General features: G+C 47.5%; 1 protein-coding gene across 2 annotated transcripts in view; it reads left to right on the forward strand.

Annotated features, from left to right (window-relative positions):
- The first annotated feature begins 296 nt into the window (after nucleotides 1-296).
- The window catches only part of FBLN5 (fibulin 5), a 79,906-nt gene continuing 57,547 nt past the window's right edge, over nucleotides 297-22,655 (forward strand). Inside the window, exons 1-4 of one of the 2 annotated variants that reach the window (XM_033191568.1) lie at nucleotides 297-899; nucleotides 5,478-5,532; nucleotides 8,105-8,156; nucleotides 11,548-11,802. In XM_033191568.1, the coding sequence (XP_033047459.1) occupies nucleotides 883-899; nucleotides 5,478-5,532; nucleotides 8,105-8,156; nucleotides 11,548-11,802 (379 nt within the window). In that variant the 5' untranslated portion in view covers nucleotides 297-882. Of the gene's footprint in view, nucleotides 900-1,042; nucleotides 1,402-5,477; nucleotides 5,533-8,104; nucleotides 8,157-11,547; nucleotides 11,803-22,655 lie in introns of those variants that run through there. The other variant, XM_033191567.1, reaches the window with a different exon arrangement.

Here is a 22,655-nt window from a genome sequence, read left to right on the forward strand (position 1 = left end):
GGAAGATGAGGGCAGGGAGAGAAAAGCGTCCTAACTAAGACTTGCATTGCACAAGCTGAAGTCTGGAATTCCCACCCTCGGGATTCCATCCTCCTCCTCCTCCCTACCCCGCTGCTCCCCACCCCTTCTTCGGGAAGATCGCGACTCTGCCGTGGCTCGCCCCAAGCCGCTGCTTCGTAGGTTCTGGTTTCCCAATCGATCGTGAGTTTCTAGTCCCTGGAGCTGCGTGGGTCGTGAGTTCAAGTCCCTTTCCTTCCGGAGGCGACAACATTCCCGCGGGTCCCCGTGCCACGCAGCGCGGGCGTGCACGCCCCTCCCCGCCGGGCCGCGCTGCCAGGCCCGCCCCGCCCCTGGGTGGGAAGGTCAAGGGGCCCGGGCCCTCCCAGCCCCCCGCACCCCTGCGCGCGCCCGCCCTCCGCCTCCTGCCCGGGCGCTCGCAGCCGAGCCCGGCCGGGGAAGGGCTCTCCTCCCAGCGCCGAGCACTGGGCCCTGGCAGACGCCCCAAGATTGTTGTGAGGAGTCTAGCCAGTTGGTGAGCGCTGTAATCTGAACCAGCTGTGTCCAGACGGAGGCCCCATTTGCATTGTTTAACATACTTAGAAAATGAAGTGTTCATTTTTAACATTCCTCCTCCAATTGGTTTAATGCTGAATTACTGAAGAGGGCTAAGCAAAACCAGGTGCTTGCGCAGCGGGCTCTGCAGTGGCTCGGAGGACCCTGGCGCTCTCCCCGTGTCCTCTCCACGACTCGCTCGGCCCCTCTGGAATAAAACACCCGCGAGCCCCGAGGGCCCAGAGGAGGCCGACGTGCCCGAGCTCCTCCGGGGGTCCCGCCCGCGAGCTTTCTTGTCGCCTTCGCATCTCCTCCTCGCGCGTCTTGGACATGCCAGGAATAAAAAGGTGGGTTCTCGGCGCTGGACTTTTCTTTCTCCAGGGTCTGGAAACCTTGCTAAAAATCCGATGGGTGGAAACTGGTTATGGCTGTGATTCAGGCGGTGTCAGGATACTGGAAAAGGCATGAGCTAGTGATGCAATGATATTGTTAATTATAAAAAGCTGCGCCTCTGTAATTTCCATCTTGAAGGGTTCTTTTGGGAGTGGGTATTTTCTAATACAGTTTCAAAAGTCAGCATCAGAGAGGGCTGCGAAATTCTCAGCGCTTCATTCCTCTTTCTTTTTTGGAAAGGGCAGCAACTTTGTCGTTTTAAGGGATTCGTGTATATATTTTTTAAATTTCGGGAGGCCAATTACTAGTTCACTAGCAAGTACTGTGCCGCATCTGCTGATAGACAAGCAGACGGGCCAGCTAAACATCGCGGGGCCGGATTTGCTCTATGTCTGTGTGGGATTCTCACAGAAGTTTCAAGCCAATGAGAAGTGGGAACTGCAGACAGAGATACATGTAAGCAAATGTTTTGCTATTCTTTAAGGAAATTGCAATTCCAGTTAAGTAATCCTTAAGTCTTGGAGAACTTTACCTAGATGACACCCACAGTCTTTATTCAGCGAGTTCTTGAAAACATACTGCTTTGAACAAATTAACCTTGTGTGTGCATGTACGTGTCTGTGGGTTGTGTGTGTGTGTGTGTGTGCTGAAAACTAAGCTGTAACAATGTCATCCTGGATTGGGGACCAGCACATCTGTGACGGGCAGTCCTGGTATTTGGTTGGTCTCTCTGGCTTTCCTTTTCCTTGTGATATAGGCTGAGGCACAAAACGGGTGAACCCACGTGCTTTAGAAAGTTCCCAGGACCAGTTATGAGCACCAACCTGCCTCCCCTAGCTATTCTTATAGTTAGTTCGTTTTTGGAGTTTCTAGGTCTTTTTTTTTTTTTTTTTTTTTAATCACAAGGTGCAGCTATTCATGATGCTGTGAGGCAGTAAGTGCTCGGGTATTCTTTCATTTTAGGAAAATCCTATTAGCCTGGAACCTGTTTGGCCCCCAGGACTCAGCTGTGGCTCTTCCAGGAGGCTGGGCTTGAGGCAAGACCTGTCCCGGGGCTGCCTCTAGCCAAAGGGAATGGGGCTGTGGGGAGTAAGGGGAAAAATGGGGTTAGCATGCCTTTGCCACTAGCTCTTGAAGTCCACTATGTTGCAGTCAGCCTGTTCTGTCTCCAACATAAACGAGACAGGGTTTTATAACCAACTGAAAGGAAACTTCATGTGAAGAAACAGGAAAACATTGAAATTCATAATATACAGACTGGAAAATAAATTTGTTATTGTTCTTTCATTCCTTCCAGATATAAATCTGGCTATGGCAAATATCAAAAAGCCCTGGGATTTGGCTCTTCACTTTATAAGGTCAGAGCTGTCTCCAGTGTTCTAGAATCTGGCTCACCCAGGCACTTAGATGAAAACTTGTGCACTCTCAGCGTCCTTATTTTTTGGATTGGGGACTAGATAAAGGAAATGGCCTTGCATCTCCTAAGATCACATCAGGGCCCTATTCCCTCTGGATGTAACCTTAATTCCAGGTCCTCTAATACCCAGGGTTGCTGATTCAGATGAGCCATGTGTCCTGAAAGGGAGGGATTATGTTGTTGCAGTGCACGTTTGTAGTAACGGCCACAGAATTCAGCCATGTCCCCAGGTTCACTGCTCTATTGAAGAAGCCTTCAAGATCACCTTCTCCAGGAAGTCTTGTCACTACCCACAGCCTGGTTGTTATGGCACCCAGTAGGTATTTCTTTCCATGCCCTTACCAAGGTGTATAGACATTGTTGTGGCTCTCCAACTGGTTCTCAAGGATACTGGTTGTTTCTGTAGCTCCTCTGTATAGCATCCACACCCACAAGCAGTAGTTGCTTGGATAAACCGCTGTTGAACTGAATAATAGTACTAGATAAAGCTCTGTTTTTGCATAGATTTTATTTTTTTATTTTTATTTTTATTTTTATTTTTGAGATGGAGTCTCACTGTCTCCCAGGCTGAAGTGCAGTGGTGAAATCTCGGCTCATTGCAACCTCTGCCTCCTGGGTTCAGGTGATTCTTCTTCTTGACCTCCCAAGTAGCTGGGACTACAGGTACCTGCCACCACGGTCGGCTAATTTTTGTACTTTTAGTAGAGACGGGGTTTCACCATGTTGCCCAGGCTGGTCTCAAACTCCTGACCTCAGGTGATCCACCCACCTCGGTCTCCCAAAGTGCTGGCATTAGAGGCATGAGCCCCTGTGCCCAGCCTGATTTTGCATTTTTTTCTACCATAACCATTTTGAAAAGTCTAGTTCAGTAGTGTTAAATACATTCACATTGCTGTGCAATCTCCAGAACTCTTCACCTTGCATGACTGAATCTCTGTACCTATTAAACAACAATTCCCCATCTTCCCTCCCACTAGCCCCTGGTTACCACCATTCCACTTTTTGTCTCTGTGATTTTGACTACACTAGGTGCCTCGTATAAGTGGACCCAAGCAGCCTTTGTCTTTTTTGTGAGTGACTTTTTTCACTTAACATAATGCCCTCAGGGTTCATTCATATTGTAGCATGTGTCAGAATTTCCTTCCTTTTTAAGACTGAATAATATTCCCTTGTATGTACAGACTACATTTTGTTTATTCACATATCCATCGAAGGACCGTGTCTACCTTTAGGCTATTGTGAATAATGCTGCTATGGACACAGGTTTACAAATACCTGTTCAAGTCCCTGCTTTTAATTTTTGAGGGTATATACCTAGAAGTAGAATGGCTGGATCACACGGAAATTCTATGTTTAGTGTTTTGGGAGTCATCCTACTGTTTTCCATAGAGACTGTACCGTATTTACACCAACAGTGCACAGGGGTTTCACTTTCTCCGTACCCTCCCTAACGCTTGCTCTTTTCCATTTTTTAATAGCCTCATGAGTGTGAAGTAGTAGAGATTTTTAATTTTTATTTTATTTTTATTTTTTGAGCAGAGTCTCACTCTGTCTCAGAGCATGTGCCACCATGCCTGGCAAATTTTTGTATTTTTAGTAGAGAGACAAGGTTTCACCATGTTGGCCAGGCTGGTCTCGAACTCCTGACCTCAGGTGATCTTCCTGCCTCAGCCTCCCAAAGTGCTGGGATTACAGGCGAGAGCCACCGCGCCTGGCCAGATTTTATATTTTTAAAGCAATCTTGCTGACCACAATCTTACTGGATTAAAGCCTGTGCGTGGTGAAGGGCAGAGTTGCAGGCTCCCAGAGCATCACTGGCTTGTGCATGGCAGAGCTGAGCCCTGGGTTTGTAACTCCTCCTCCTATTTTCCGGTGGTTTTCATTTTCCCCGGGCTGCGCAGGTTCCCCGAGTCCTTTCCTCCATCAGGACTTGCTGGCAGCGGTTCCCGCAGGCCACACTCTTCAGGGGACTGGGCCACCCCAACCCATCCACTGACGGGGGATTTTCACGCACGTGGACTCAATGCTCGGCTTAAGTGACTTCCTATGACACCTTTCTTTGGTGCCACTCAAAGTGCCTCATGTTCTCACTTTCTTTTCATTTCATTGTTTGGGGGCACGATGATGGCTTATTCACACTGTAATCGTTTCAGCATAAAGATGTTCAAAAGTCAAGCACATCTCGCATAAAGAATAAAGACCAGGCCGGGCGCGGTAGCTCAAGCCTGTAATCCCAGCACTTTGGGAGGCCGAGAGGGACAGATCACGAGGTCAGGAGATCAAGACCATCCTGGCTAACCCGGTGAAATCCCATCTCTACTAAAAAAAAATGCAAAAAACTAGCCGGGCGAGGTGGCGGGCGCCTGTAGTTCCAGCTACTCGGGAGGCTGAGGCAGGAGAACGGCGTAAACCCAGGAGGCGGAGCTTGCGGTGAGCCGAGATCGCGCCACTGCACTCCAGCCTGGGCGACAGAAAAAAAAAAAAAAAAAAGAATAAAGACCAAGGAATTTGTTAATACTATAGTGGGAGGTTTTAGCTTTTTTTGTGGTGGGGGGAGGACAAAGTTTCGCTCTGTCACCCAGGCTGGAGCGTAGTAGTATAATCTCAGCTCGCTGCAGCCTCAAACCCCCTGGGCTCAGGTGATCCTCCCCACCTCAGCCTCCTGAGTAGCTGGGACTTTAGGTGCATGCCATCACACCCAGTTAATTTTTTTTTTAATTTTGTAGAAATGGGGTCTCAACATGTTGCCCGGGCTTGTCTCAAACTCCTGGGTTCAAGCAATCCTCCTGCCTCGCCTCCCAAAGTGCCGGGATTACAAGTGTAAGGCACTGCACCTGACCTTAGCCTTTTTTTTTTTTTTTTTTTGAAGCAGCCAAACCCTTTATTAAAAAGTGTGATCTAACACATTATCCCAATGTAGAAGGCAAGTAGAAGAGGTGTGGTTCTGCTTGGGTAGTTGGGATGTCTGGAATCACTATGACCTCCCTGGAGCACACCCCACCCCATACAAGCCCAAGGTGGTATCTCCGTTACACGTCACAGGCCGCATGCAACCCACACTCCCCTAGACCTGAATCTGCCTTGGGCATTTATATTTGACTTTTCACCTCCACAGGATACTCACTGTTACCATTCTGGCTCTCTGTCTTCCAAGTCCTGGGAATGCACAGGTAAGATTTTTATTTTTAAAAAATATCTACAAGTGTATTAAAAACCAGGGTGAGGGAGTCCAGCCTTGTGTTATGGAACTCTAGGGTTCTGGAGGTGGGAGCAGCTTTACAGTTGACCTCATCTGAGCTCTTCATTCTCAGAGGTTCACAGTGGAAGCTCAGAGAAAGTGAGACTTGGCCCAGGTGGCATGACTTGTAAGTGACAAGGCTGGGGCTGGTACTCAGTTTCCTGACTCCCAGTCCAAGACTCTTTTTTATTTTATTTTATGATAAGTTCTGGGGTATATGTGCAGGATGTGCAGGTTTGTTACATAAGTGAATGTGGGCCATGGTGGTTTGCTGCACCCATCTACTCATCACCTAGGTGTTAAGCCCAGCATACATTTTTAATCAGATTGCATGGCCTCATTTGTGCCCCTCACAGCAGGCCTCAACCTACCTTCAATGTTGAAAAGTACAATATGCTCTAGTGTTTCTGGGCAGTGGCTCCTGAGGACCCCCATGGGTCTGCATGCGTTGCCACAGACACACCCCTTTTGGAGGAGGTGGGAGAGGAAGTGCGGGTTACTCAAACATCCCAGCATGCAGTGTTGCATAATTCGGCTCCAAACCTAGGAGGGCCCATCGCTGGGCCGAAACCCCTCAGAGGAGTAAGAAGGGGGTGGGCAAGGCCAGGCTCAGGGCCTTAGGGGTTCTGGAAGAAGCTTGCAGCATCCTGGACTTTATTTTAAGCAACCAGAGAGATGGACCCCTGTGTGTCAGCCCTGAAATGTGGGCAGATCCCTCCTGAAAACTCCGAGTGGCCTCTGTGTCTCTGGCTCGGGAAAGAAACGAGAGAAGCCCTATCTCTGAGCAGGTTGAGGGCTGCAGGCAGGTAGGGGAGCATTTTCTCTCTTCATGTGAAGACTTTTGAAGCACATCCAGGTCACTGGCAATGGGAAGGATCTTGGGAAGAGTAACAAAGAATTGTAGACCTTGGGGTTTTCTAAGGCAGCCTCATGGCATACACATGAAGACAGGTAGGCCCTGAGGGCAGCGATTCAGGGTTGTGTTTACTGCACTTTAGGCACTTTATATAGATTAACATACATCGTCCTTACCACCATTTTGAACTATGTACATACCCCCCATTTTACAGATGGGGAAACTGAGGCATAGAAAAGTTACGCAGAGAGTAGGGGCTAGAGTGAGAATTTGAAGCCGTGCCCTGGTCCAGCAGACTTGGACCTATGCCAGCCCTTGACAGCCAGGACTGGAACCTGGGACTCCTGGCCTCCCAGCTTCCCGGCACAGCTTCCTGGCTCGTCTGCTCCACTTCCTTTGCCCCAACTCCCTGGGACCCCTGAACCCTCTCCTGGGAGCGCAGGCCAAATCCATCATCTCCACAAATCAGCCTCCGAAACTGTAGAAAAGGCCAGGGATGGGAGCTCCTAGAAAATGTCAGGCCCCGGGATCTTCCCGAACAGCCCACCCAACACTTTTTTTTTTTTTTTTAAGTACATAAACTTGTAGCTCAAGTTGTATGTAAAAGCTACAACCCGCTGGGATTGTTGAGGTCTGTCTCTTTCTGGAAGCATCTTTGTGTCATTGATTTGCTGAGGCTGAAATGGAGAAATGTACTCAATTCAACTTTTCTGTGTAGCTTTTATTTATGTACAGACAGCAAAATCAGGTAGAGGGTTTCATGGGGGCAAATAACTCATATTCGGCACTTTGAAGGTGAGGTCGCACCTACAGAGTCATCGCCCTTAAAAGCAGTCTCATTCATTCCCAGAAAGGGGACGAACAGGGAGCATGCCACATTAGGCTCAGCAGATGTGATTCCTCTTGCTCTTCATAACTAGAGCATTAAAAAACCTGAAAACTGTCTGCTAAAATAAGAGCTATGAAGCAATGGTGCAGGGAGTTTATTTTTTTAATAAAGTTTTTCTAAAAACACAGAGATGGGGTCTTGAGGCTGGTCTCAAACTCCTGGGCTCAAGAAACCTTCCCTCTTCAGCCTCCCAAAGTGCTGGGATTACATGCATGAACCACTGTGCCTGGCCTGGTGTGGGGAGTTTAGAAAGTAGTTCTGGCCGGGCGCGATGGCTCAAGCCTGTAATCCCAGCACTTTGGGAGGCCGAGACAGGCGGATCACGAGGTCAGAAGATCGAGACTATCCTGGCTAACACGGTGAAACCCCGTCTCTACTAAAAAATACAAAAAAAAAAAAAAACTAGCCGGGCGAGGTGGCGGGCGCCTGTAGTCCCAGCTACTCGGGAGGCTGAGGCAGGAGAAGGGCGTAAACCCGGGAGGCAGAGCATGCAGTGAGCTGAGATCTGGCCACTGCACTCCAGCCTGGGTGACAGAGCAAGACTCCGTCTCAAAAAAAAAAAAAAAAAAAGAAAGTAGTTCTAAGTGTAAAATAATTATAAGGAAAAATTTTAGAAGAACAAATGGGGTTATAATACAGGTATTGGTATTTTGAAGGCCTTTCTTTTTTGCTCCATTTCCCCAACTTTCTGTGTTGCAGCAATAAGACTTCTGTGGTGTGAAATGACTTTGCCTGTTTCTCCTCTCTCCTTCCCTGCAGGCACAGTGTACGAATGGCTTTGACCTGGATCGCCAGTCAGGACAGTGTTTAGGTATGAGCCACTGCGGATCCTTCCTTGGGGTGGAAGCATTCAGCCCAGTTGCAGGGCTATTTCTTTCTCTGTTGTTCAGTGATTAGCCATGCCCGTGGAAGAACACAGTGACATGGAATGACTGAAGTCAATGGTGCCCTTTTATTGATCACCTTCTTTGTGCCTGGCCTTGAGCTAAGCACTGAGAGGGGTGGAAGAATTGATCGCTGTTCTCTTGAAGGTTTCTATTGGATTGGTGTTTCCTAGGGCTGCCGCAACAAATTACCACCAATTTAGGGGCTTAAACAACACCAGTGTATGATTTTACAGTTCAGTAGGTCAGAAGTTTGAATTGAGTCTCCACCAGAATAGAATTAAGGTGTCAGTAGGGCTGTGTGCTTTTCTGGAGGCTCTAAGTGAGACTTTTATTCCCTTCTGGTTGTTGGCAGAATTGAGTTTCTTGTGGTTGTAGGACTGAGGTTCTGTTTCCTTGCTGACTGTCAGTGGAGGGCAATTCCTACCTTTCAGAAACCTCCTGCTTTCTTTGGCTGGCAGCTCCTCCCTCCATCCTCAAAGCCAACACAACAAGTCAAGTGTTTCTCACTTTGAATCTCTTCTTTTTCTGTTGTGGCATCTCTCTGACCAATCAGCCTCTTCTTCTTCTGCTTTTAAGAACTCCTGTGAATATATCGGGCCCACCCAGAAAACCCAGGAAAACCTCCCCATCTCGAGGTCAGCTGCTTAGTAAGCTTAATTCCAGCTGCTACCTTAATTCCCCTTTGCCATGTAACCCAACATATTCACAGGTTCAGAGGACTAGGAAGAGGAGATTTTGGAGTGTTTGTGAGGGGCATTCTCTTAGCATGCCATCTTTTGCAATGGACTCTGCGGAAGATGAGGAGAGAGTGATACCTTATGTCCAGAGTCAATAAGCATTGACGGGGCCAGGTGCGGTGGCTCACACCTGTAATCCCAGCGCTTTGGGAGGCCGAGGCAGGTGGATCACCTGAGGTCAGGAGTGCGAGACCAGCCTGGCCAACATGGTGAAACCCTGTCTCTACTAAAAATACAAAAAAATTAGCCAGGTGTAGTGGCACGCGCTTGTAGCCCCAGCTACTCAGGAGGCTGAGGCAGGAGAATGGTTTGAACCTGGGAGGCAGAGGTTGCAATGAGCTGAGATCGCACCACTGCACTCCAGCCTGGGCAACAGAAAGAGACTCTGTCTCAAAAAAAAAAAAAAAAAAAAAAAAAGCATTAATGGAGGTCAATTTGAATTGGGCATGGAAGGACGAATAGGATCCTAAGAAATGCCATTCCAGGTAGAAGGAACAGCATTAACAAGGACCAGGTGTGGAAAGGACGCTCAGAGCATAGGGCATATGAACGGAATAAGACAGCCCTACTTCCTCCATCTTAGGGGAAGTATTTAGCTTTTACATTATACTTACTTTAGGCAAAATCATTTATCTTCTCCAAGCTCATGTCAGGCATACTCCAGAGGGGAGATAGATGGTTTGAAAAACTGATGAAAGGTGAGGAATAAACCCTGTCCTGGGAAATCTGGGCTAACATTTTGATTTTAAAGTAAGGTGTTTTGATTTGAAGATTTGATGAGGAATGAAGAGTGGAGCAGTGGCCTTCTTTTCTGGCCCCCCAGTTTCAACAATGGCTTCAGGCTTCAAGCTGGAGAACAGGCTGTTGCATTCTGCACCTTGCCATTGCTCCTTCCTCTGGTAGGACTGGGTGTGAGTTTCTCAGATGAGATGCTGGGGGTGAGTTGTCAGGTGCAGGCGTGTGGTCTCCAGTCTCCAGCCCTGCACAGAGCAGACTCCAAGGCTGGTGAGATGGCTCGGTATATGGGATCATGTCTGCTGCTTGCTGGAGCCACAGTTCAGGCCTCCCATTGTCTGTATCCTAGCAAGGCTGATTTTCTAGAGAGTCCACCTCTCCCCTTCCAGACATAACAAGCAGAGCCCAGCCTGGCTGGAAATGGGCTTTGTTGGCTGGCACAGAGCTGACTAGAAAGAAAAGCTTTGCTTTCTTAACAAGCAATTAGCTCTCAGTCAAGCCTTTTCTTTTTTCTTTTCTTTTCTTTCTTTCTTTTTTTTTTTTTTTTTTGAGACAGCATTTTCCCTCTTGTTGCCCAAGCTGGAGTGCAGTGGCGCAATCTTGGCTCGCTGCAACCTCCGCCTCCTGGATTCAAGTGATTCTTCTGCCTCAGCCTCCCAAGTAGCTGGAATTACAGGCATGCGCCACCACACCCCTCTAATTTTTTGTATTTAGTAGAGATGGAATTTCACCATGTTAGGACGCTGGTTTTGAACTCCTGACCTCAGGTGATGCACCTGCCTCAGCCTCCCAAAGTGCTGGGATTACAGGAGTGAGCCACTGTGCCCAGCCTAAACCTTGTCTTTCCTGATGCAAGAGACTCTTTCTCCTCTGACCACTGTTACTTGAAATAGAAGTGGAGATAATTGTTGGCCCATCCCAGTATTTTCAGAGTGTAGTATGTGCACACGAGGGTCCTTGGCATATTAGATGGTACACCTGCAGATAAACACTCTTTATTTTAATAGTATATATTTATTTTTACTGTTACCTTCTATTTATGCTAATTTTCACTTGCTGTAGTCATGTAAGATTTTAAAAATACATTTATTTGTGCTTCAAATATGGGTTTATTTAAAGAAAGAGTATGTGCAAATGATCTTACAGGTTTGTTTTAGTCTGTTCTCTGTTGCTTATACCTAAATACCTAAAACTGGGTAATTTATAAAGAAGAGGAATTTATTTCTTACAATTGTGGAAGCTGAGAAGTCCAAGGTTGAGGGTCTCCATCTGGTGAGGGGCTCCTTGCTGGTGGGGGCTCTCTGCAGAGTTCTGAAGTATGCAAGCCATCACATGATGAGGAGCCTGGGCTGCTAGCTCAGTTCTCTCTTCCTCCTCTTAGAAAGCCACCAGTTTCATTTCCAAGATAACCCATTAACCCATTAATCTATGAGTAGATTAATCCATTCATGAGAGTACAGCCCTCAGGATCCAATCACCTCTTAAAGGCCCCACCACTCAATATGGCAATACTGGGGATTAAGTTTCAACATGAGTTTTGGAGGGACATTCAAACTATAGCAAGGTTTTTGTAGATATGGTCAAAATCACGATGGTGGTATTTGCAAGGCTGATGTTTGGGTGATACTGGTTACTTTGATTCACTTCAGCCAACATTTAAATGTACTTTCCCAGGATGACTTGGGGCCGCCCCAGGTGTTTAGGAGCAGATGCTGGTGAAGTGTGTTTGGGAGTGCTTCCTCCACGCCTGGTGCCAAGTTCTGCTTAAATATGCACCGGACACAACGCAGTTTGGTTGGGGGGCACTAATGCTTGTCGTTTCTGTCGTTTCTGTGCCTTCCAGATATCGATGAATGCCGGACCATCCCTGAGGCCTGCCGAGGAGACATGATGTGTGTTAACCAAAATGGCGGGTATTTATGCATTCCCCGAACAAACCCCGTGTACCGAGGGCCCTACTCGAACCCCTATTCGACCCCCTACTCAGGTCCGTACCCAGCAGCTGCCCCACCGCTCTCGGCTCCAAACTATCCCACGATCTCCAGGCCTCTCATATGCCGCTTTGGATACCAGATGGATGAAGGCAACCAATGTGTGGGTGAGTAGCCCAGCCTGTTGTTCCTCTCTGCCGTGCTTCAGGGAGGACATCCTCGGTATCTGGCATGCTCACCCCAAATGGGCTGGTCGTTGCCATTCCGTGCACCAGTGAAACAATGACTTACTTTCTGCATACTTATTTCACTCCTAGCAGCCTGTATCTCTGGGTTCCTGCCCAACTAGGGAGGTTATTTTGCTGTTTTGTTCACAGTTCTCCAGAAAACCAATTTTTTTCTTTATTTTATTTTCGTCGATCTACCTATCTATATCTATCTATCACTCATCTATATATTTAAAGACCAAGGTAATGTTTTCTCAATTAAATAACAAATACGTCTGGTCAGACTTACTACAGTAAGTAAATCTCAGAGGAAGATCTAGAAAGGACCAAAGCTTAATCCCAGCACTTTGGGAGGCCAAGACAGGCAGATCACGAGGTCAGGAGATCGAGACCATCCTGGTTAACATGGTGAAACCCCGTCTCTACTAAAAAATACAAAAACTAGCCGGGCGAGGTGGTGGGCGCCTGTAGTCCCAGCTACTCGGGAGGCTGAGGCAGGAGAATGGCATGAACCCGGGAGGCGGAGCTTGCAGTGAGCTGAGATCCGGCCACTGCACTCCAGTCCGGGTGACAGAGCGAGACTCCGTCTCAAAAAAAAAAAAAAAAAAGAAAGGACCAAAGCTGTGTCCTCAGCCCCCACACCCTTGATTGGAACATGTGCTTCTGCAATAGAAGAAGCCTTGAAGGGCACGGCCAACTGTTCTGGAAAGAAAGCAGGTTACTTGGGTTGGAACTAATGTGCTTTTGGCCAAAAGGAGCCTCACTGATAGGAACTCATAGCAAGAATGGACCTCTGGGAAGAAGCAGGCACAAAGGAATTGGCAAGGGGCGTGACCAGTGCCCAAGAGAGCTTTAGGTTCTGTGGGCCATCGTGGCCTTGGAGGAGAGTTACCTAGGATCCTCCCTGGTCTTTAGCTGTGGTCAGACCAAAATCTTGCAACTGTCTCCAGCTCTGGAAGATGGTGTATAGAGTGAAAGCTCTAAACTTTTTAATCATGCATCCCATCTGCAAAATCTTTTTGAGCCTGGATCTCTACTATATGGATTTTTATAAATTACATACGTACCCTGTCATACTAATATGGATTGCAGGATATAAACTTCACATAAGAAATATGAAATTTAAAAGGACGAGATAAAAATAAATATGAAACTGGGAGTGGTGGCACATGCCTGTCGTTTCAGCTACTCAGCAGGGTGAAGGGGGAGATCACCTGAGCCCAGGGGTTCAAGGCTGTGGTGCGCTATGATCGCGCCTGTGAATAGTCACTGCATTCCAGCCTGGGCAACATGGCGGGACCTTGTCTCTTAAGAAAATATATATATGAATTGAAATTTTAGTATTTTTTCCTCTATCCCAAAAGTTTGGGAGACCAAGATTTTTCTTTGTCCTATTTCAGGGCTCTGGAGTGTTGAGCTGTAACCCACTATTAGGGGAGCTATGTTTGTTAATTTAAGGTGTCTTCTACATGCTTATGTGAAGGAGCGTGCATTCTCATTCGAATACACATGAATAATATGCAGACAAGTGTCTTCAGAGCTACCAGGAAATGCTGGATATGCTTGAACCCAAACTTCTATATTTTCACTGGTCTCAAGGGGTGTGGTCTCTGTGTGTGTTGACGGTGGGGGGGGGGGAGAGAAAGAGAGAGCTGGTTACTGTTTACCTTAAAAGTTGATGAGTGTGCAAAGGGAATGAGCACAGGGTCCAGTCAAGCCAGCATGGGGTGGAGAAAATGGTAACATGCTTCCTTATAACCAGCATCAGGAGGAAAAACCTTTGTAACTGGAAGGGACTTGTTTTTTTTCTCTTTTAACCAATCTTTAACTTCAACCTCTTCATGTTGTAGACAGGAGAGTGTGGACTCCCACCAGTTCGGTAATTACAGAGGTAGGATGCCAGTCTAGCACTCCTAACTTCTCCCCTGTCTGCAATCTCCTAACTATAGGAAATGACCTCTCCTAGCTGGTAGAAAAGAAATGATCCCAAAAGAAAATGCAGAGATAGAGAGGTGGAAGGTGCTGCTCTTCCAGGATGTCACATAGGGGCTGGATAAGCCAAGTGATCAGCCCTTAAATGTCTTGAGGAAGAGGGTGTAATGTCTCTTTGGAGGCACTCTGTGGTTTTGGCAGGGGCCTTGGGTGGTGGTGGTGCAGACAGCTCTAGCTGATGCCTTGGGCAAGCTCAGCGGCCTCTTTTGCAGAACAGCTGTGGGTTTCTCCAAAGTGTCTCCCTCCTTCCCCTAGACCTCCTTCCAGGGTCCCAGTGCCCTTACAACGAGGACATGGCTGGGAAAGCTATTCCTCTCCTGGTCCCTCTGACGTCATGCCATTTATGGCTCTGAACCTGTCACACGGGAGATGCGGAACTTTCATAATGGCCCTTTTGTAAGGAGAATACAATCTAGGAGCCCTAGTGAGGACTGGCACCAGGCCCATCCATTTCCAAAAAGTTCAGCATTATGCATTCATAAGTCCTGAGTTCTTTCTAACTTCCCTTCACCCCACCCCATGGTTTCCTGGTTTTACAGAAGGCTTTCAAATGGCCCTTGCTGAAGTCCCTCTGCGTATTGTAAAGAGCTGGCATTGTGGGGGTGGGGGAAAGTAACAGAAGGGATGGGGAAGGGAAGCTCTTTCTACCTACCACTCCTTCCAAGAACTGGGATGGAAGAGAGCTGGGCCTGGGAGCAGGTGGAAGGGAAGCAAGGCACTGTGGTGGAAGGTGGGAAGGAAGGAGACAAGATGGGGAAATCATTGAGAAAAGACAAGGAGGTGAGAGTGGAGGTGTCACTGCCCGGAGAATGTGGGTGTTTTCCAGAGCACAGCTCTGATCCTGTGGCAGAGGCATTGCATGAGCAGTGGGTAAGTCAGGGAGACTTGGGAAACATTTCTGAAACTTTAGCACTCTAGGAGAGGAGGACAACATCTCCAAAGGTGTCTTCTCCTCTTCATCAAAATAAAAGTAGTGATCAACAGTAACATCCACAGCAGCAGTGGTAATAAAATCAAACACTTGGATAGTACTTGTGTGCTAGAACCTTTATAATAATTAGTGCATTTGATCCTCACAACCATCTACAAGGTAAAACTATTATCAATCCTATTGCACCCATGAGGACACTGAAGAAGAGAAGCTAAGAAACCTGTTCAAAGTCACACAGCAAGTGAGGGGCTGAGCCACGATTTGAACAATTCAAGCTTTGAATGAGAAAACAGGCTCAGTGAGGTATAGATTTATTCAAGGGTGCTCAGAGTCAGTGCTGAAGTCAGGATTAAAAACAAGGTCCTTCTCTTGCTCTTTTTGTTTTCTGAGACAGGGTCTGGCTCTGTGACCCAGGCTGTAGTACATTGGCACGATCACTGCAACCTCTGCCTCCTGGGCTCAAAGCAGTCCTCCCATTTCAGCCGCCCCAGTAGCTGGGATTACAGGCATGTGCCACCATGCTCCTCGATCACTGCAACCTCTACCTCCTGGGCTCAAGTGATGCTCTCATTTCAGCTTCCCAAGTAGCTGGGACTCTAGGCTCATGCCACCATGCCTGGCTTATTTTTGTATTGTTTTGGTAGAGACAAGGTTTTGCCATGTTGCCCAGGCTGGTCTCGAATTCCTGGGCTCAAGCAATCCTCATGCCTCAGCCTCCCACAATGCTGGGATTACAGGTGTGAGCCATGGCACCCAGCTCTCTGTCTCTCTTTTTCTTAATGAAACTTTTTGCTCTGTAAAATTTCGAACCTAATCAAAAGTAGAAAGAACGTAGTGAGCACCTACCTACTTATCACCCAACTTCTGTAGTTATCAGCACAGGCACAATCTCCTTTCTTCTTTCCACTCTACTCAGTGCATTAATTTAAAGCAAATCTCAGACATCATATAATTTCATCCTTAAAGACTTCAGAATTATCTCTAAGAGATAAAGAAATTATTTACAAAAACAAATTTAAAGCCAGGTATGGTGGCTCATGCCTGTAATCTCAGCACTTTGGGAGGCCGAGGTGGGCGGATCACCTGAGGTCAGGAGTTCGAGACCAGCCTGGCCAATATGGTGAAACCCCGTCTCTACTAAAAATACAAAAATTAGTTGGGTGTGGTGGTGCACGCCTGTAATCCCAGCTACTGGGGAGGCTGAGGCAGTAGAATGGCATGAACCCAGGAGGTGGAGATTGCAGTGAGCTGAGCTTGCACCACTGCACTCCAGCCTGGGCGACAGAGCGAGACTCCAGCTCAAAAAAATAAAAAAATAAAGAAAACCTCCAAAAAATACAATACCATTATCAAACCTACAGAAGTAAATAATAATCTTTTTATCATTAAATATCCAGATAGTATTCAAATCTCTCTGATTGTCTCATAAATACCTTGCAATTTCATCACAAATGGCCAGAACAATCTCTGCAGTCCCCGCAATAGCATGGCTCTAGCAAAGACCTGCTTTCTCAGCCATGAAACATTTCACTAACATTAGTTATTAGAGTCCCTACATTTGCCACTGAGCCAAGTTGGTTAGCAAAGCCAGAACTTGGAATGTCCACCCAGAGGGATGACAAGCTGAGCCCCAAAGGGGCCATGCGTACGAAACCATCTCAGCAGCCTGTTGTCTATTGGTTTGTTGGAATCAGACCCGTGCAAGCTCTGCAAACTGCATTGGTTGACAAGTCTCTTAAATGTCTTTTAGTCTTTACTGTTTCCCTGGCCACTTATTTACTGAAGAGGCCGAGCCGCTTTTTCCGTAGAATTTCATACGTTTGGGAGGTAACTGATTGCACTCTTGTGGGGGGGGCGGGTTATCTTATTCCTTCGTCCGCTATATTTTCTTGTAAGCTGCTAATAGAGCTTGATCCAATCAATAGACGATCCAATTCAGGTTAAATTTTTGGGCAGGCTATTTTGTAGGTAGTGTCTTTGATCTTTTGCCCTCTTCATGCACTGATTTCTTCTCATAAAGTGTAAGACAGTCTGCCTTGGGAGGCAAATGAGCATCCCTTTCATTGAGGTTTACTTTTTCTAGGGTTTGGACCCACTTCCAAGGAATCACTCTCATCCCTTGGTGCCGCATGAGGCCGTGCCTATTTCCACAGGCTGGGCGGGGCCGGGCTCAGCGCCTAGGTGGTCAGTCCCTCAGAGCTTCCTCCTCAATTTCTCTGTTTTTGGTTCCACTTTGGAGGTGACTAGACCCTGCCCTTCTGGAACAATGTTTGGCCGTAGGTTTGAGTCCACGGGCCCCTAGATGTAAAGCTGGATCACTTGGGACACTTCTGCAGACAGAGTGAACAGTGACCTAGGAATTACAGTCCACGAGCCAAGTAAGTTTTGTGTTGTTCAGAAAACTGGCATCTTGGCATGACAGTGATGGGACTCATGGCTCATTAGAGTATGTCACCCAGATCCTGGGCCCTTGGGAGATCTGGTGACCAGATTCTCAGGGGAGGGAGAGCCAGACAAACATGGTTAACTGGTAAGCAGGGAGGGGCTGCTGGAGGAGAGCCTCACCCAACAGCTCACAATCAAGACACAGAGGCCAAATCAAATGCATACATAGAGTTCTGAGCTGGTCACATAGACATCCCAGAGAAGGATGGTGTGGGGCTGAAGATGGTGTGGTACGGAAGCCTCAGGGAGTGGGGTGAGCTGGTGCCAAGTGGCTGGGGCACCCAAGATGTGGACTCCCATTCAGGAACCTTCCTCTCATGGCACTCTGCCTCTGAGATCAGGTCGCTGAATGTGGCCGCCACTTAACTCTGTCAGTTATTCCCTTGGGGGCTCAACTTGTCATCTCTCTGGGTGGACATTCAAAATTCTAGCGTTGCTAACCAGCTTGGCTCAGTGGCAAATGTAGGGACTCCATCAGTAACTCATGTTTGTGAAATTTTTTGCGGCTGAGAAAGCAGCCTTTTACTAGAGCCCTCGACTCAGGGGACTGCAGGAATTCTGGCCATTTGTGAAATTACAAGCAGTATCTTGATTCTCTCTTCTAGTCCAGGATTTTTGTTATTGTTGTTGATCAGGGCCCCCAAGCAGCCAGAGAGCAACACATGGGATCCTTTTGGAAGTTGGGTGGTGTTGGTCTGAGGCTTTCTCTTGAGTTATTTTTCCTGAAAGCCAGCCAGTATTTCTTCAGTCAACCAACGTGTACAGAGTGCCTTCTTGGTGCCAGGCTCTGGCCTAGGCACTGAGGGGGATGTGGAGTTGTGCACGGCCATGGAGCTGTCTCTAGACTTTGTGGATAAGGGAGGGAGAATAGACACAACACAAGCAGCTGAAATTCAAGTTGGCCTCTGATGAGTTCCTGAGATGGTACAAAGAGAAGGCAGAGATAAGAAGGCTTCTGGGGCGGAGGGGGCTGGAACTTGGAAGTCAGACAGGCTTTGAGTCTCACCTTGGTTTGGCCACTTCCTACCTGTGAGAACGGGGGGTTGGTTTCCTCATCTGTAAAATGGGTATAACAACGCCTGTCTCGTAGATAACATGTGCAAACACCTTGCCTGGTGTTTACGCGGAGTATCCCGCAGTAAATGTTAATTGGGAAAGATTCATCAAGAGGCTGCTAGGGGCTTGAGATGATAACCCATGGGAAGATTCACAGAGTCTGAAAATGCGTCGCACGTCTGATTCTTCAAAACCTTTAAAATGACCTAAAACTGAACCCAGTACACATTTAGCTTGCAGGCCTTGAAGGGCTTTGCCCAGCTAAGCCTGATGTGGCTTCACTTAGAATCTGCTTGGAAATGGCAGCAGAGCCTGGGATTATTTAACTTGTGAGACAGAAAAGTGGGAAGTGGGAACAAATGTGGCATAAAGGCCAGGGGCAAGTAGAAACCTCAGCCCCTAATGTTGGCAGGACTGTGGTTAACAAAAACTAAGGAGGAGAAGGCAGCCATCACTCCAACAGACTTTTCTTATTTTTTATACAGGCCTCTGGCTTGGGCTGTAACTTGAAACTCAGTCCTCAGGCTGAGACCAGAAGGAAAATGTGTGAAACCAAGATCTGGAGGAAAATGGGTGAAACCCTGAAACTGATTCTTTAGCTGCTGAGGGCGTTGGGACTACACAGGCCCAGAGAGGAAATGGGACCTGCATTGAGCGGGGGTTCTGCAGCTGGGTTTGCTTAGATGTCTTTGTGAATTGGCCCCAGCAGGCTTGTTCACTGGCATGGCCTCCCCAGGTTTCCCACCTTGCTGCAAGTCTTTCCTTATCATTGCTGGGATGATGGCAAGTGGCTTCACTTCTCTAAACCTCAGATTTTCCTCCTGTAAACAGGGATAACAGTACCAACTGCCACAGGAAATTTGGAGAATTAAGTGAGATAATGCATGCAAGTTGTCTAACATCGAGGCTGCGTTATCGTAGGGGCTTCGTAAGTTAGTTACTGTAATTATTGTTTTCATTATTTCAAATCTCATCATTCCATGATGACTTCTCCTGCTGCAAACCCCTAGTCCTGTTATTCCATTATTTTTTATTCTTTCCTCTGGGAATTAGATTTAATAGTGTGTGTCTTTTAGGGGGTTGAAAGTTGAATTTTTGCCAGTTTTCATCAGTAGGAGTTGGGGTTAACTTGTGCTTCCAGGGAGACCCAAACACAGATAGGACCCCAGGAAGTTGTCCAGGACAGCTGTTTCCAAAAGTTACTGTGCCCATGAATGACCTGGGGAAAATGCAGTTCTGACTCAAGAGGTCTGGGCTGGGTCCCGAGGGTCTACATTTTCTTAGAAGCCCCCAGGTGATGCCACACTGCTGGTCCAGGGTCCACCCTTTAGTTAGAAAGGCCCTAGTTCATCTGTCTATTTTTCAACAGAACTGTATTTAAAGAAAGGTAGAAGGTTTATTTTTTTCATGCAATCTGTGTATTGTTTGAATTTGTTAGAAGAATGTATTACTTATTTAAAAACAAAACACAAACTGGAAAGAAATGATTTTAAGGCCTAGATTGAGGTAGCATGCTGTAGTGGTAAAGGGATGAGATGAGACGTTAGTAAGAATTGGATTTTGATCCCAGATCTGCTACTTATTAGCTGTGTGGCATTTAGGAAGCCACTTGGCCTCTCTGGCCTAAGTTTTATTATCTGTAAAAAGAAAGGATGGTGTTATACTAAGGGTCGTAATCTGGGGTCTGTGGATAGAAATCAAGGGATCTATCGTTATATTTTTCCCCACTAACTTTGAATTGAGATTTAGCATTACTGTCCATTGTAGGCAACAGGTCACAGGACTATTAGCAGTACCTGGGATGGTATTGACACGAGAATCAGATATTTACATATCACATTATAGCCGTGGTAGTTATTTTGACATACTTGGAAATATTTTGAAATATTTTGAAACCTTATCTATGCTTATCACTTCAAAATCGTAGAAGATACTAGGTCTGCCTAATTTTGTTTTTTAATCCACTGATAAAAAAGTATCTATATTACTGTATCACGTGTGTGTGTGTGTGTGTGTGTGTGTGTGTGTGTGTGTGTTTTGATACAGGGTCTTGCTCTGTCATCCAAGCTGGATGGATTACAGTGGCATGATCTCCGCTCACTGCATCCTCAACCTCCCAGAAATAAGTGACCCTCCCATCTCAGCCTCTTGAGTAGCTGGGACTACCAGTACATGCCACCATGCCCAGCTAATTTTTGTATCTTTTGTAGATACAGGGTCTTGCTATGTTGTCCAGGCTAGTCTCTAACTCCTGGGCTCAAGTGATCCTCCTTCCTTGGCCTCCCAAAGTGCTGGGATTACAGGTGTGAGCTGCCATGCCCAGCCATACATTTGTTTTTTAAATATTTTGATAGCTGCATTTCAATACAATTGTTTTCTTTCATAATCCTCTGAGTTTTATTTTATGCAATTTAAAGCATTATTCTGAGAAGAGAGTCCATGGGCTTTAGCAGTCTGCCAAACAGGTTCAAGGCACACACACAAAAGTTCACATTCCCTGGTTCTGATGATTTCTCAGGTTTCTTGCAACTCAAGAATGTTCTACGATTCTAAATCTTCCCAATCTTTAGGAAACATAGTTTTTTGCGTTAACCCTTTCCCACCTGGATTGCCCAGGTGATGTGGCTCTTCTCTGTTGCGTGTATTTCAACAGCACATGTGCCTACTGACACCTGCCGGGACCCTACCAAGTCTCCGTTTGTGAGGAAGTCCCTCCCACCCCCAGTGGTAGCTGGCTTTGGTTACTGGCAGTGGTCTGGTGAGGTTCGCTGCACTGGCTGGCCTCACATTCTGGGTGGGGTCCCACTGGTGGGCCATGCCCAGCCCTTGGTGCCTTTGTGTAGTAGGTCACTTCCCCAGTGTCTAGCGTGGCAGTCTTGTCATTGACCTACAAGTTTTTCTTGGCTCTCATCTTATGTTCCTTGGTCATGTTTCTTTTATTTCTACTCCACTCTGGAATGAGCCAGTTGTGTGCAAAAAGCAAGTGGTGTTGCAGAGGATGGATGAAGTGTGGACTTTTTAATGGCAGGACCATTCAGCTCTGGTCTGGCAAAAGTGGCTGCATTACCAAGTCTCCAGAGAGCGCTGCCTGGAGGGCAGGAGGTTGAAGTTACCTTCAAGGTTGCAAATAGCCTCGAATGCCAGGGCCAGAGCTGGGCCGACTGTTTAGCACATGTCTTTTAAATTAGTCGGAGGTGCATGTTACGATGCTCCTTAGAGAAGCATCTAAACCTCAGATTTTAGTGCTTGTTGGCTGCTTATCTCAGATGGGGAGGTTTGGGGAAGGAGCATTAGTTGGGGAGGGAGAAGAAGAGGGACCTCCTTTCAATTCATGATCATGTCTTGACACTTCTCCCGCTCTGTCTCCACTCTGACCTCACTCAGGCCACAGAGGCAGCTTTCGAGCCTTTCTCTGGGGTCCTCTTAGACTCTGGGAGTGCTGAAGAGCTACCTGGGTACCTTCGTTCTCCTATCCATTGGGCTGCCATCCTCTGTGGACACATGTACCACACAGGCCATGTGGTGCCCAGGCCTGGCAGGCTGGGACTGGGGAAGTGCTGGTGAGCTGGGCTGAACCCTCGTCAGAGAGACACATGAGCCAGACAGCCTCCCTCCAGCAGGCAGCCCCGGGCCTTGAGCATGGAGGTGCCCACAGGCTCTCGTCTTTCAGAATGGAGGGCATGGCTGTCAGGGGTTCAGGGAAGTGGGTGGGGTGCCTGGCAGGGGGATTCCTGAGACAAAGGCACAGTGCCAGCCTCCACTGTTTACCCACAGCGTCTGGCAGAGTGGGGCTCTCGTGGAGTGATTTTTGAATGAATGAATGGCAGGAAGGAAGAGTGCGGGTGCTGTTGAACCCAGGCTAGCCAGAGGGGAGCGCCACTGTTTTCCTCACTCAGTCTCCCAGCACTCACCTCCAGCACACCCCCTGCTGACTCCGCCCGCTGTACTGGGTGTCAAGTGGAGACTAAGGTGACCAAGAGTCTCCTTGTTCCTTGAGCGCCCTGTGGGCCAGGGCCATGGGCACTGTGGCAGTCCTGCACCCAGCAAGATGCTGGGCACCATGGGCGCTCCGTGAATGTTGGATGCAGTCTAATGTACAGCAGCACTGATGGGCTAATGGAAAAAGATGCCCGTGAAGAACCTTCCAGTCAGATTAATTTGCAGATAAACCCACGTCCTCTGTCCCCTTCCCTAAGGGGAAACTCTGTGGGAGGCTGTGCCCTTCGTACCTTGAAGCCACAGCTTTGTTCTCCTGCCATGGGAGAGACTGGCTCCCAGGGCTTCACCACCAGCCAGCGCTAGCTCTTTGCACAACTCCAGAGGGCACTGCTCAGTTGTATTACATGTCACTGGCACCCCCTGGAGCCCA

Source organism: Trachypithecus francoisi, unplaced genomic scaffold, assembly GCF_009764315.1.
Source record: "Trachypithecus francoisi isolate TF-2019V2 unplaced genomic scaffold, Tfra_2.0 Lachesis_group3, whole genome shotgun sequence".
Taxonomy (NCBI): domain Eukaryota; kingdom Metazoa; phylum Chordata; class Mammalia; order Primates; family Cercopithecidae; genus Trachypithecus; species Trachypithecus francoisi.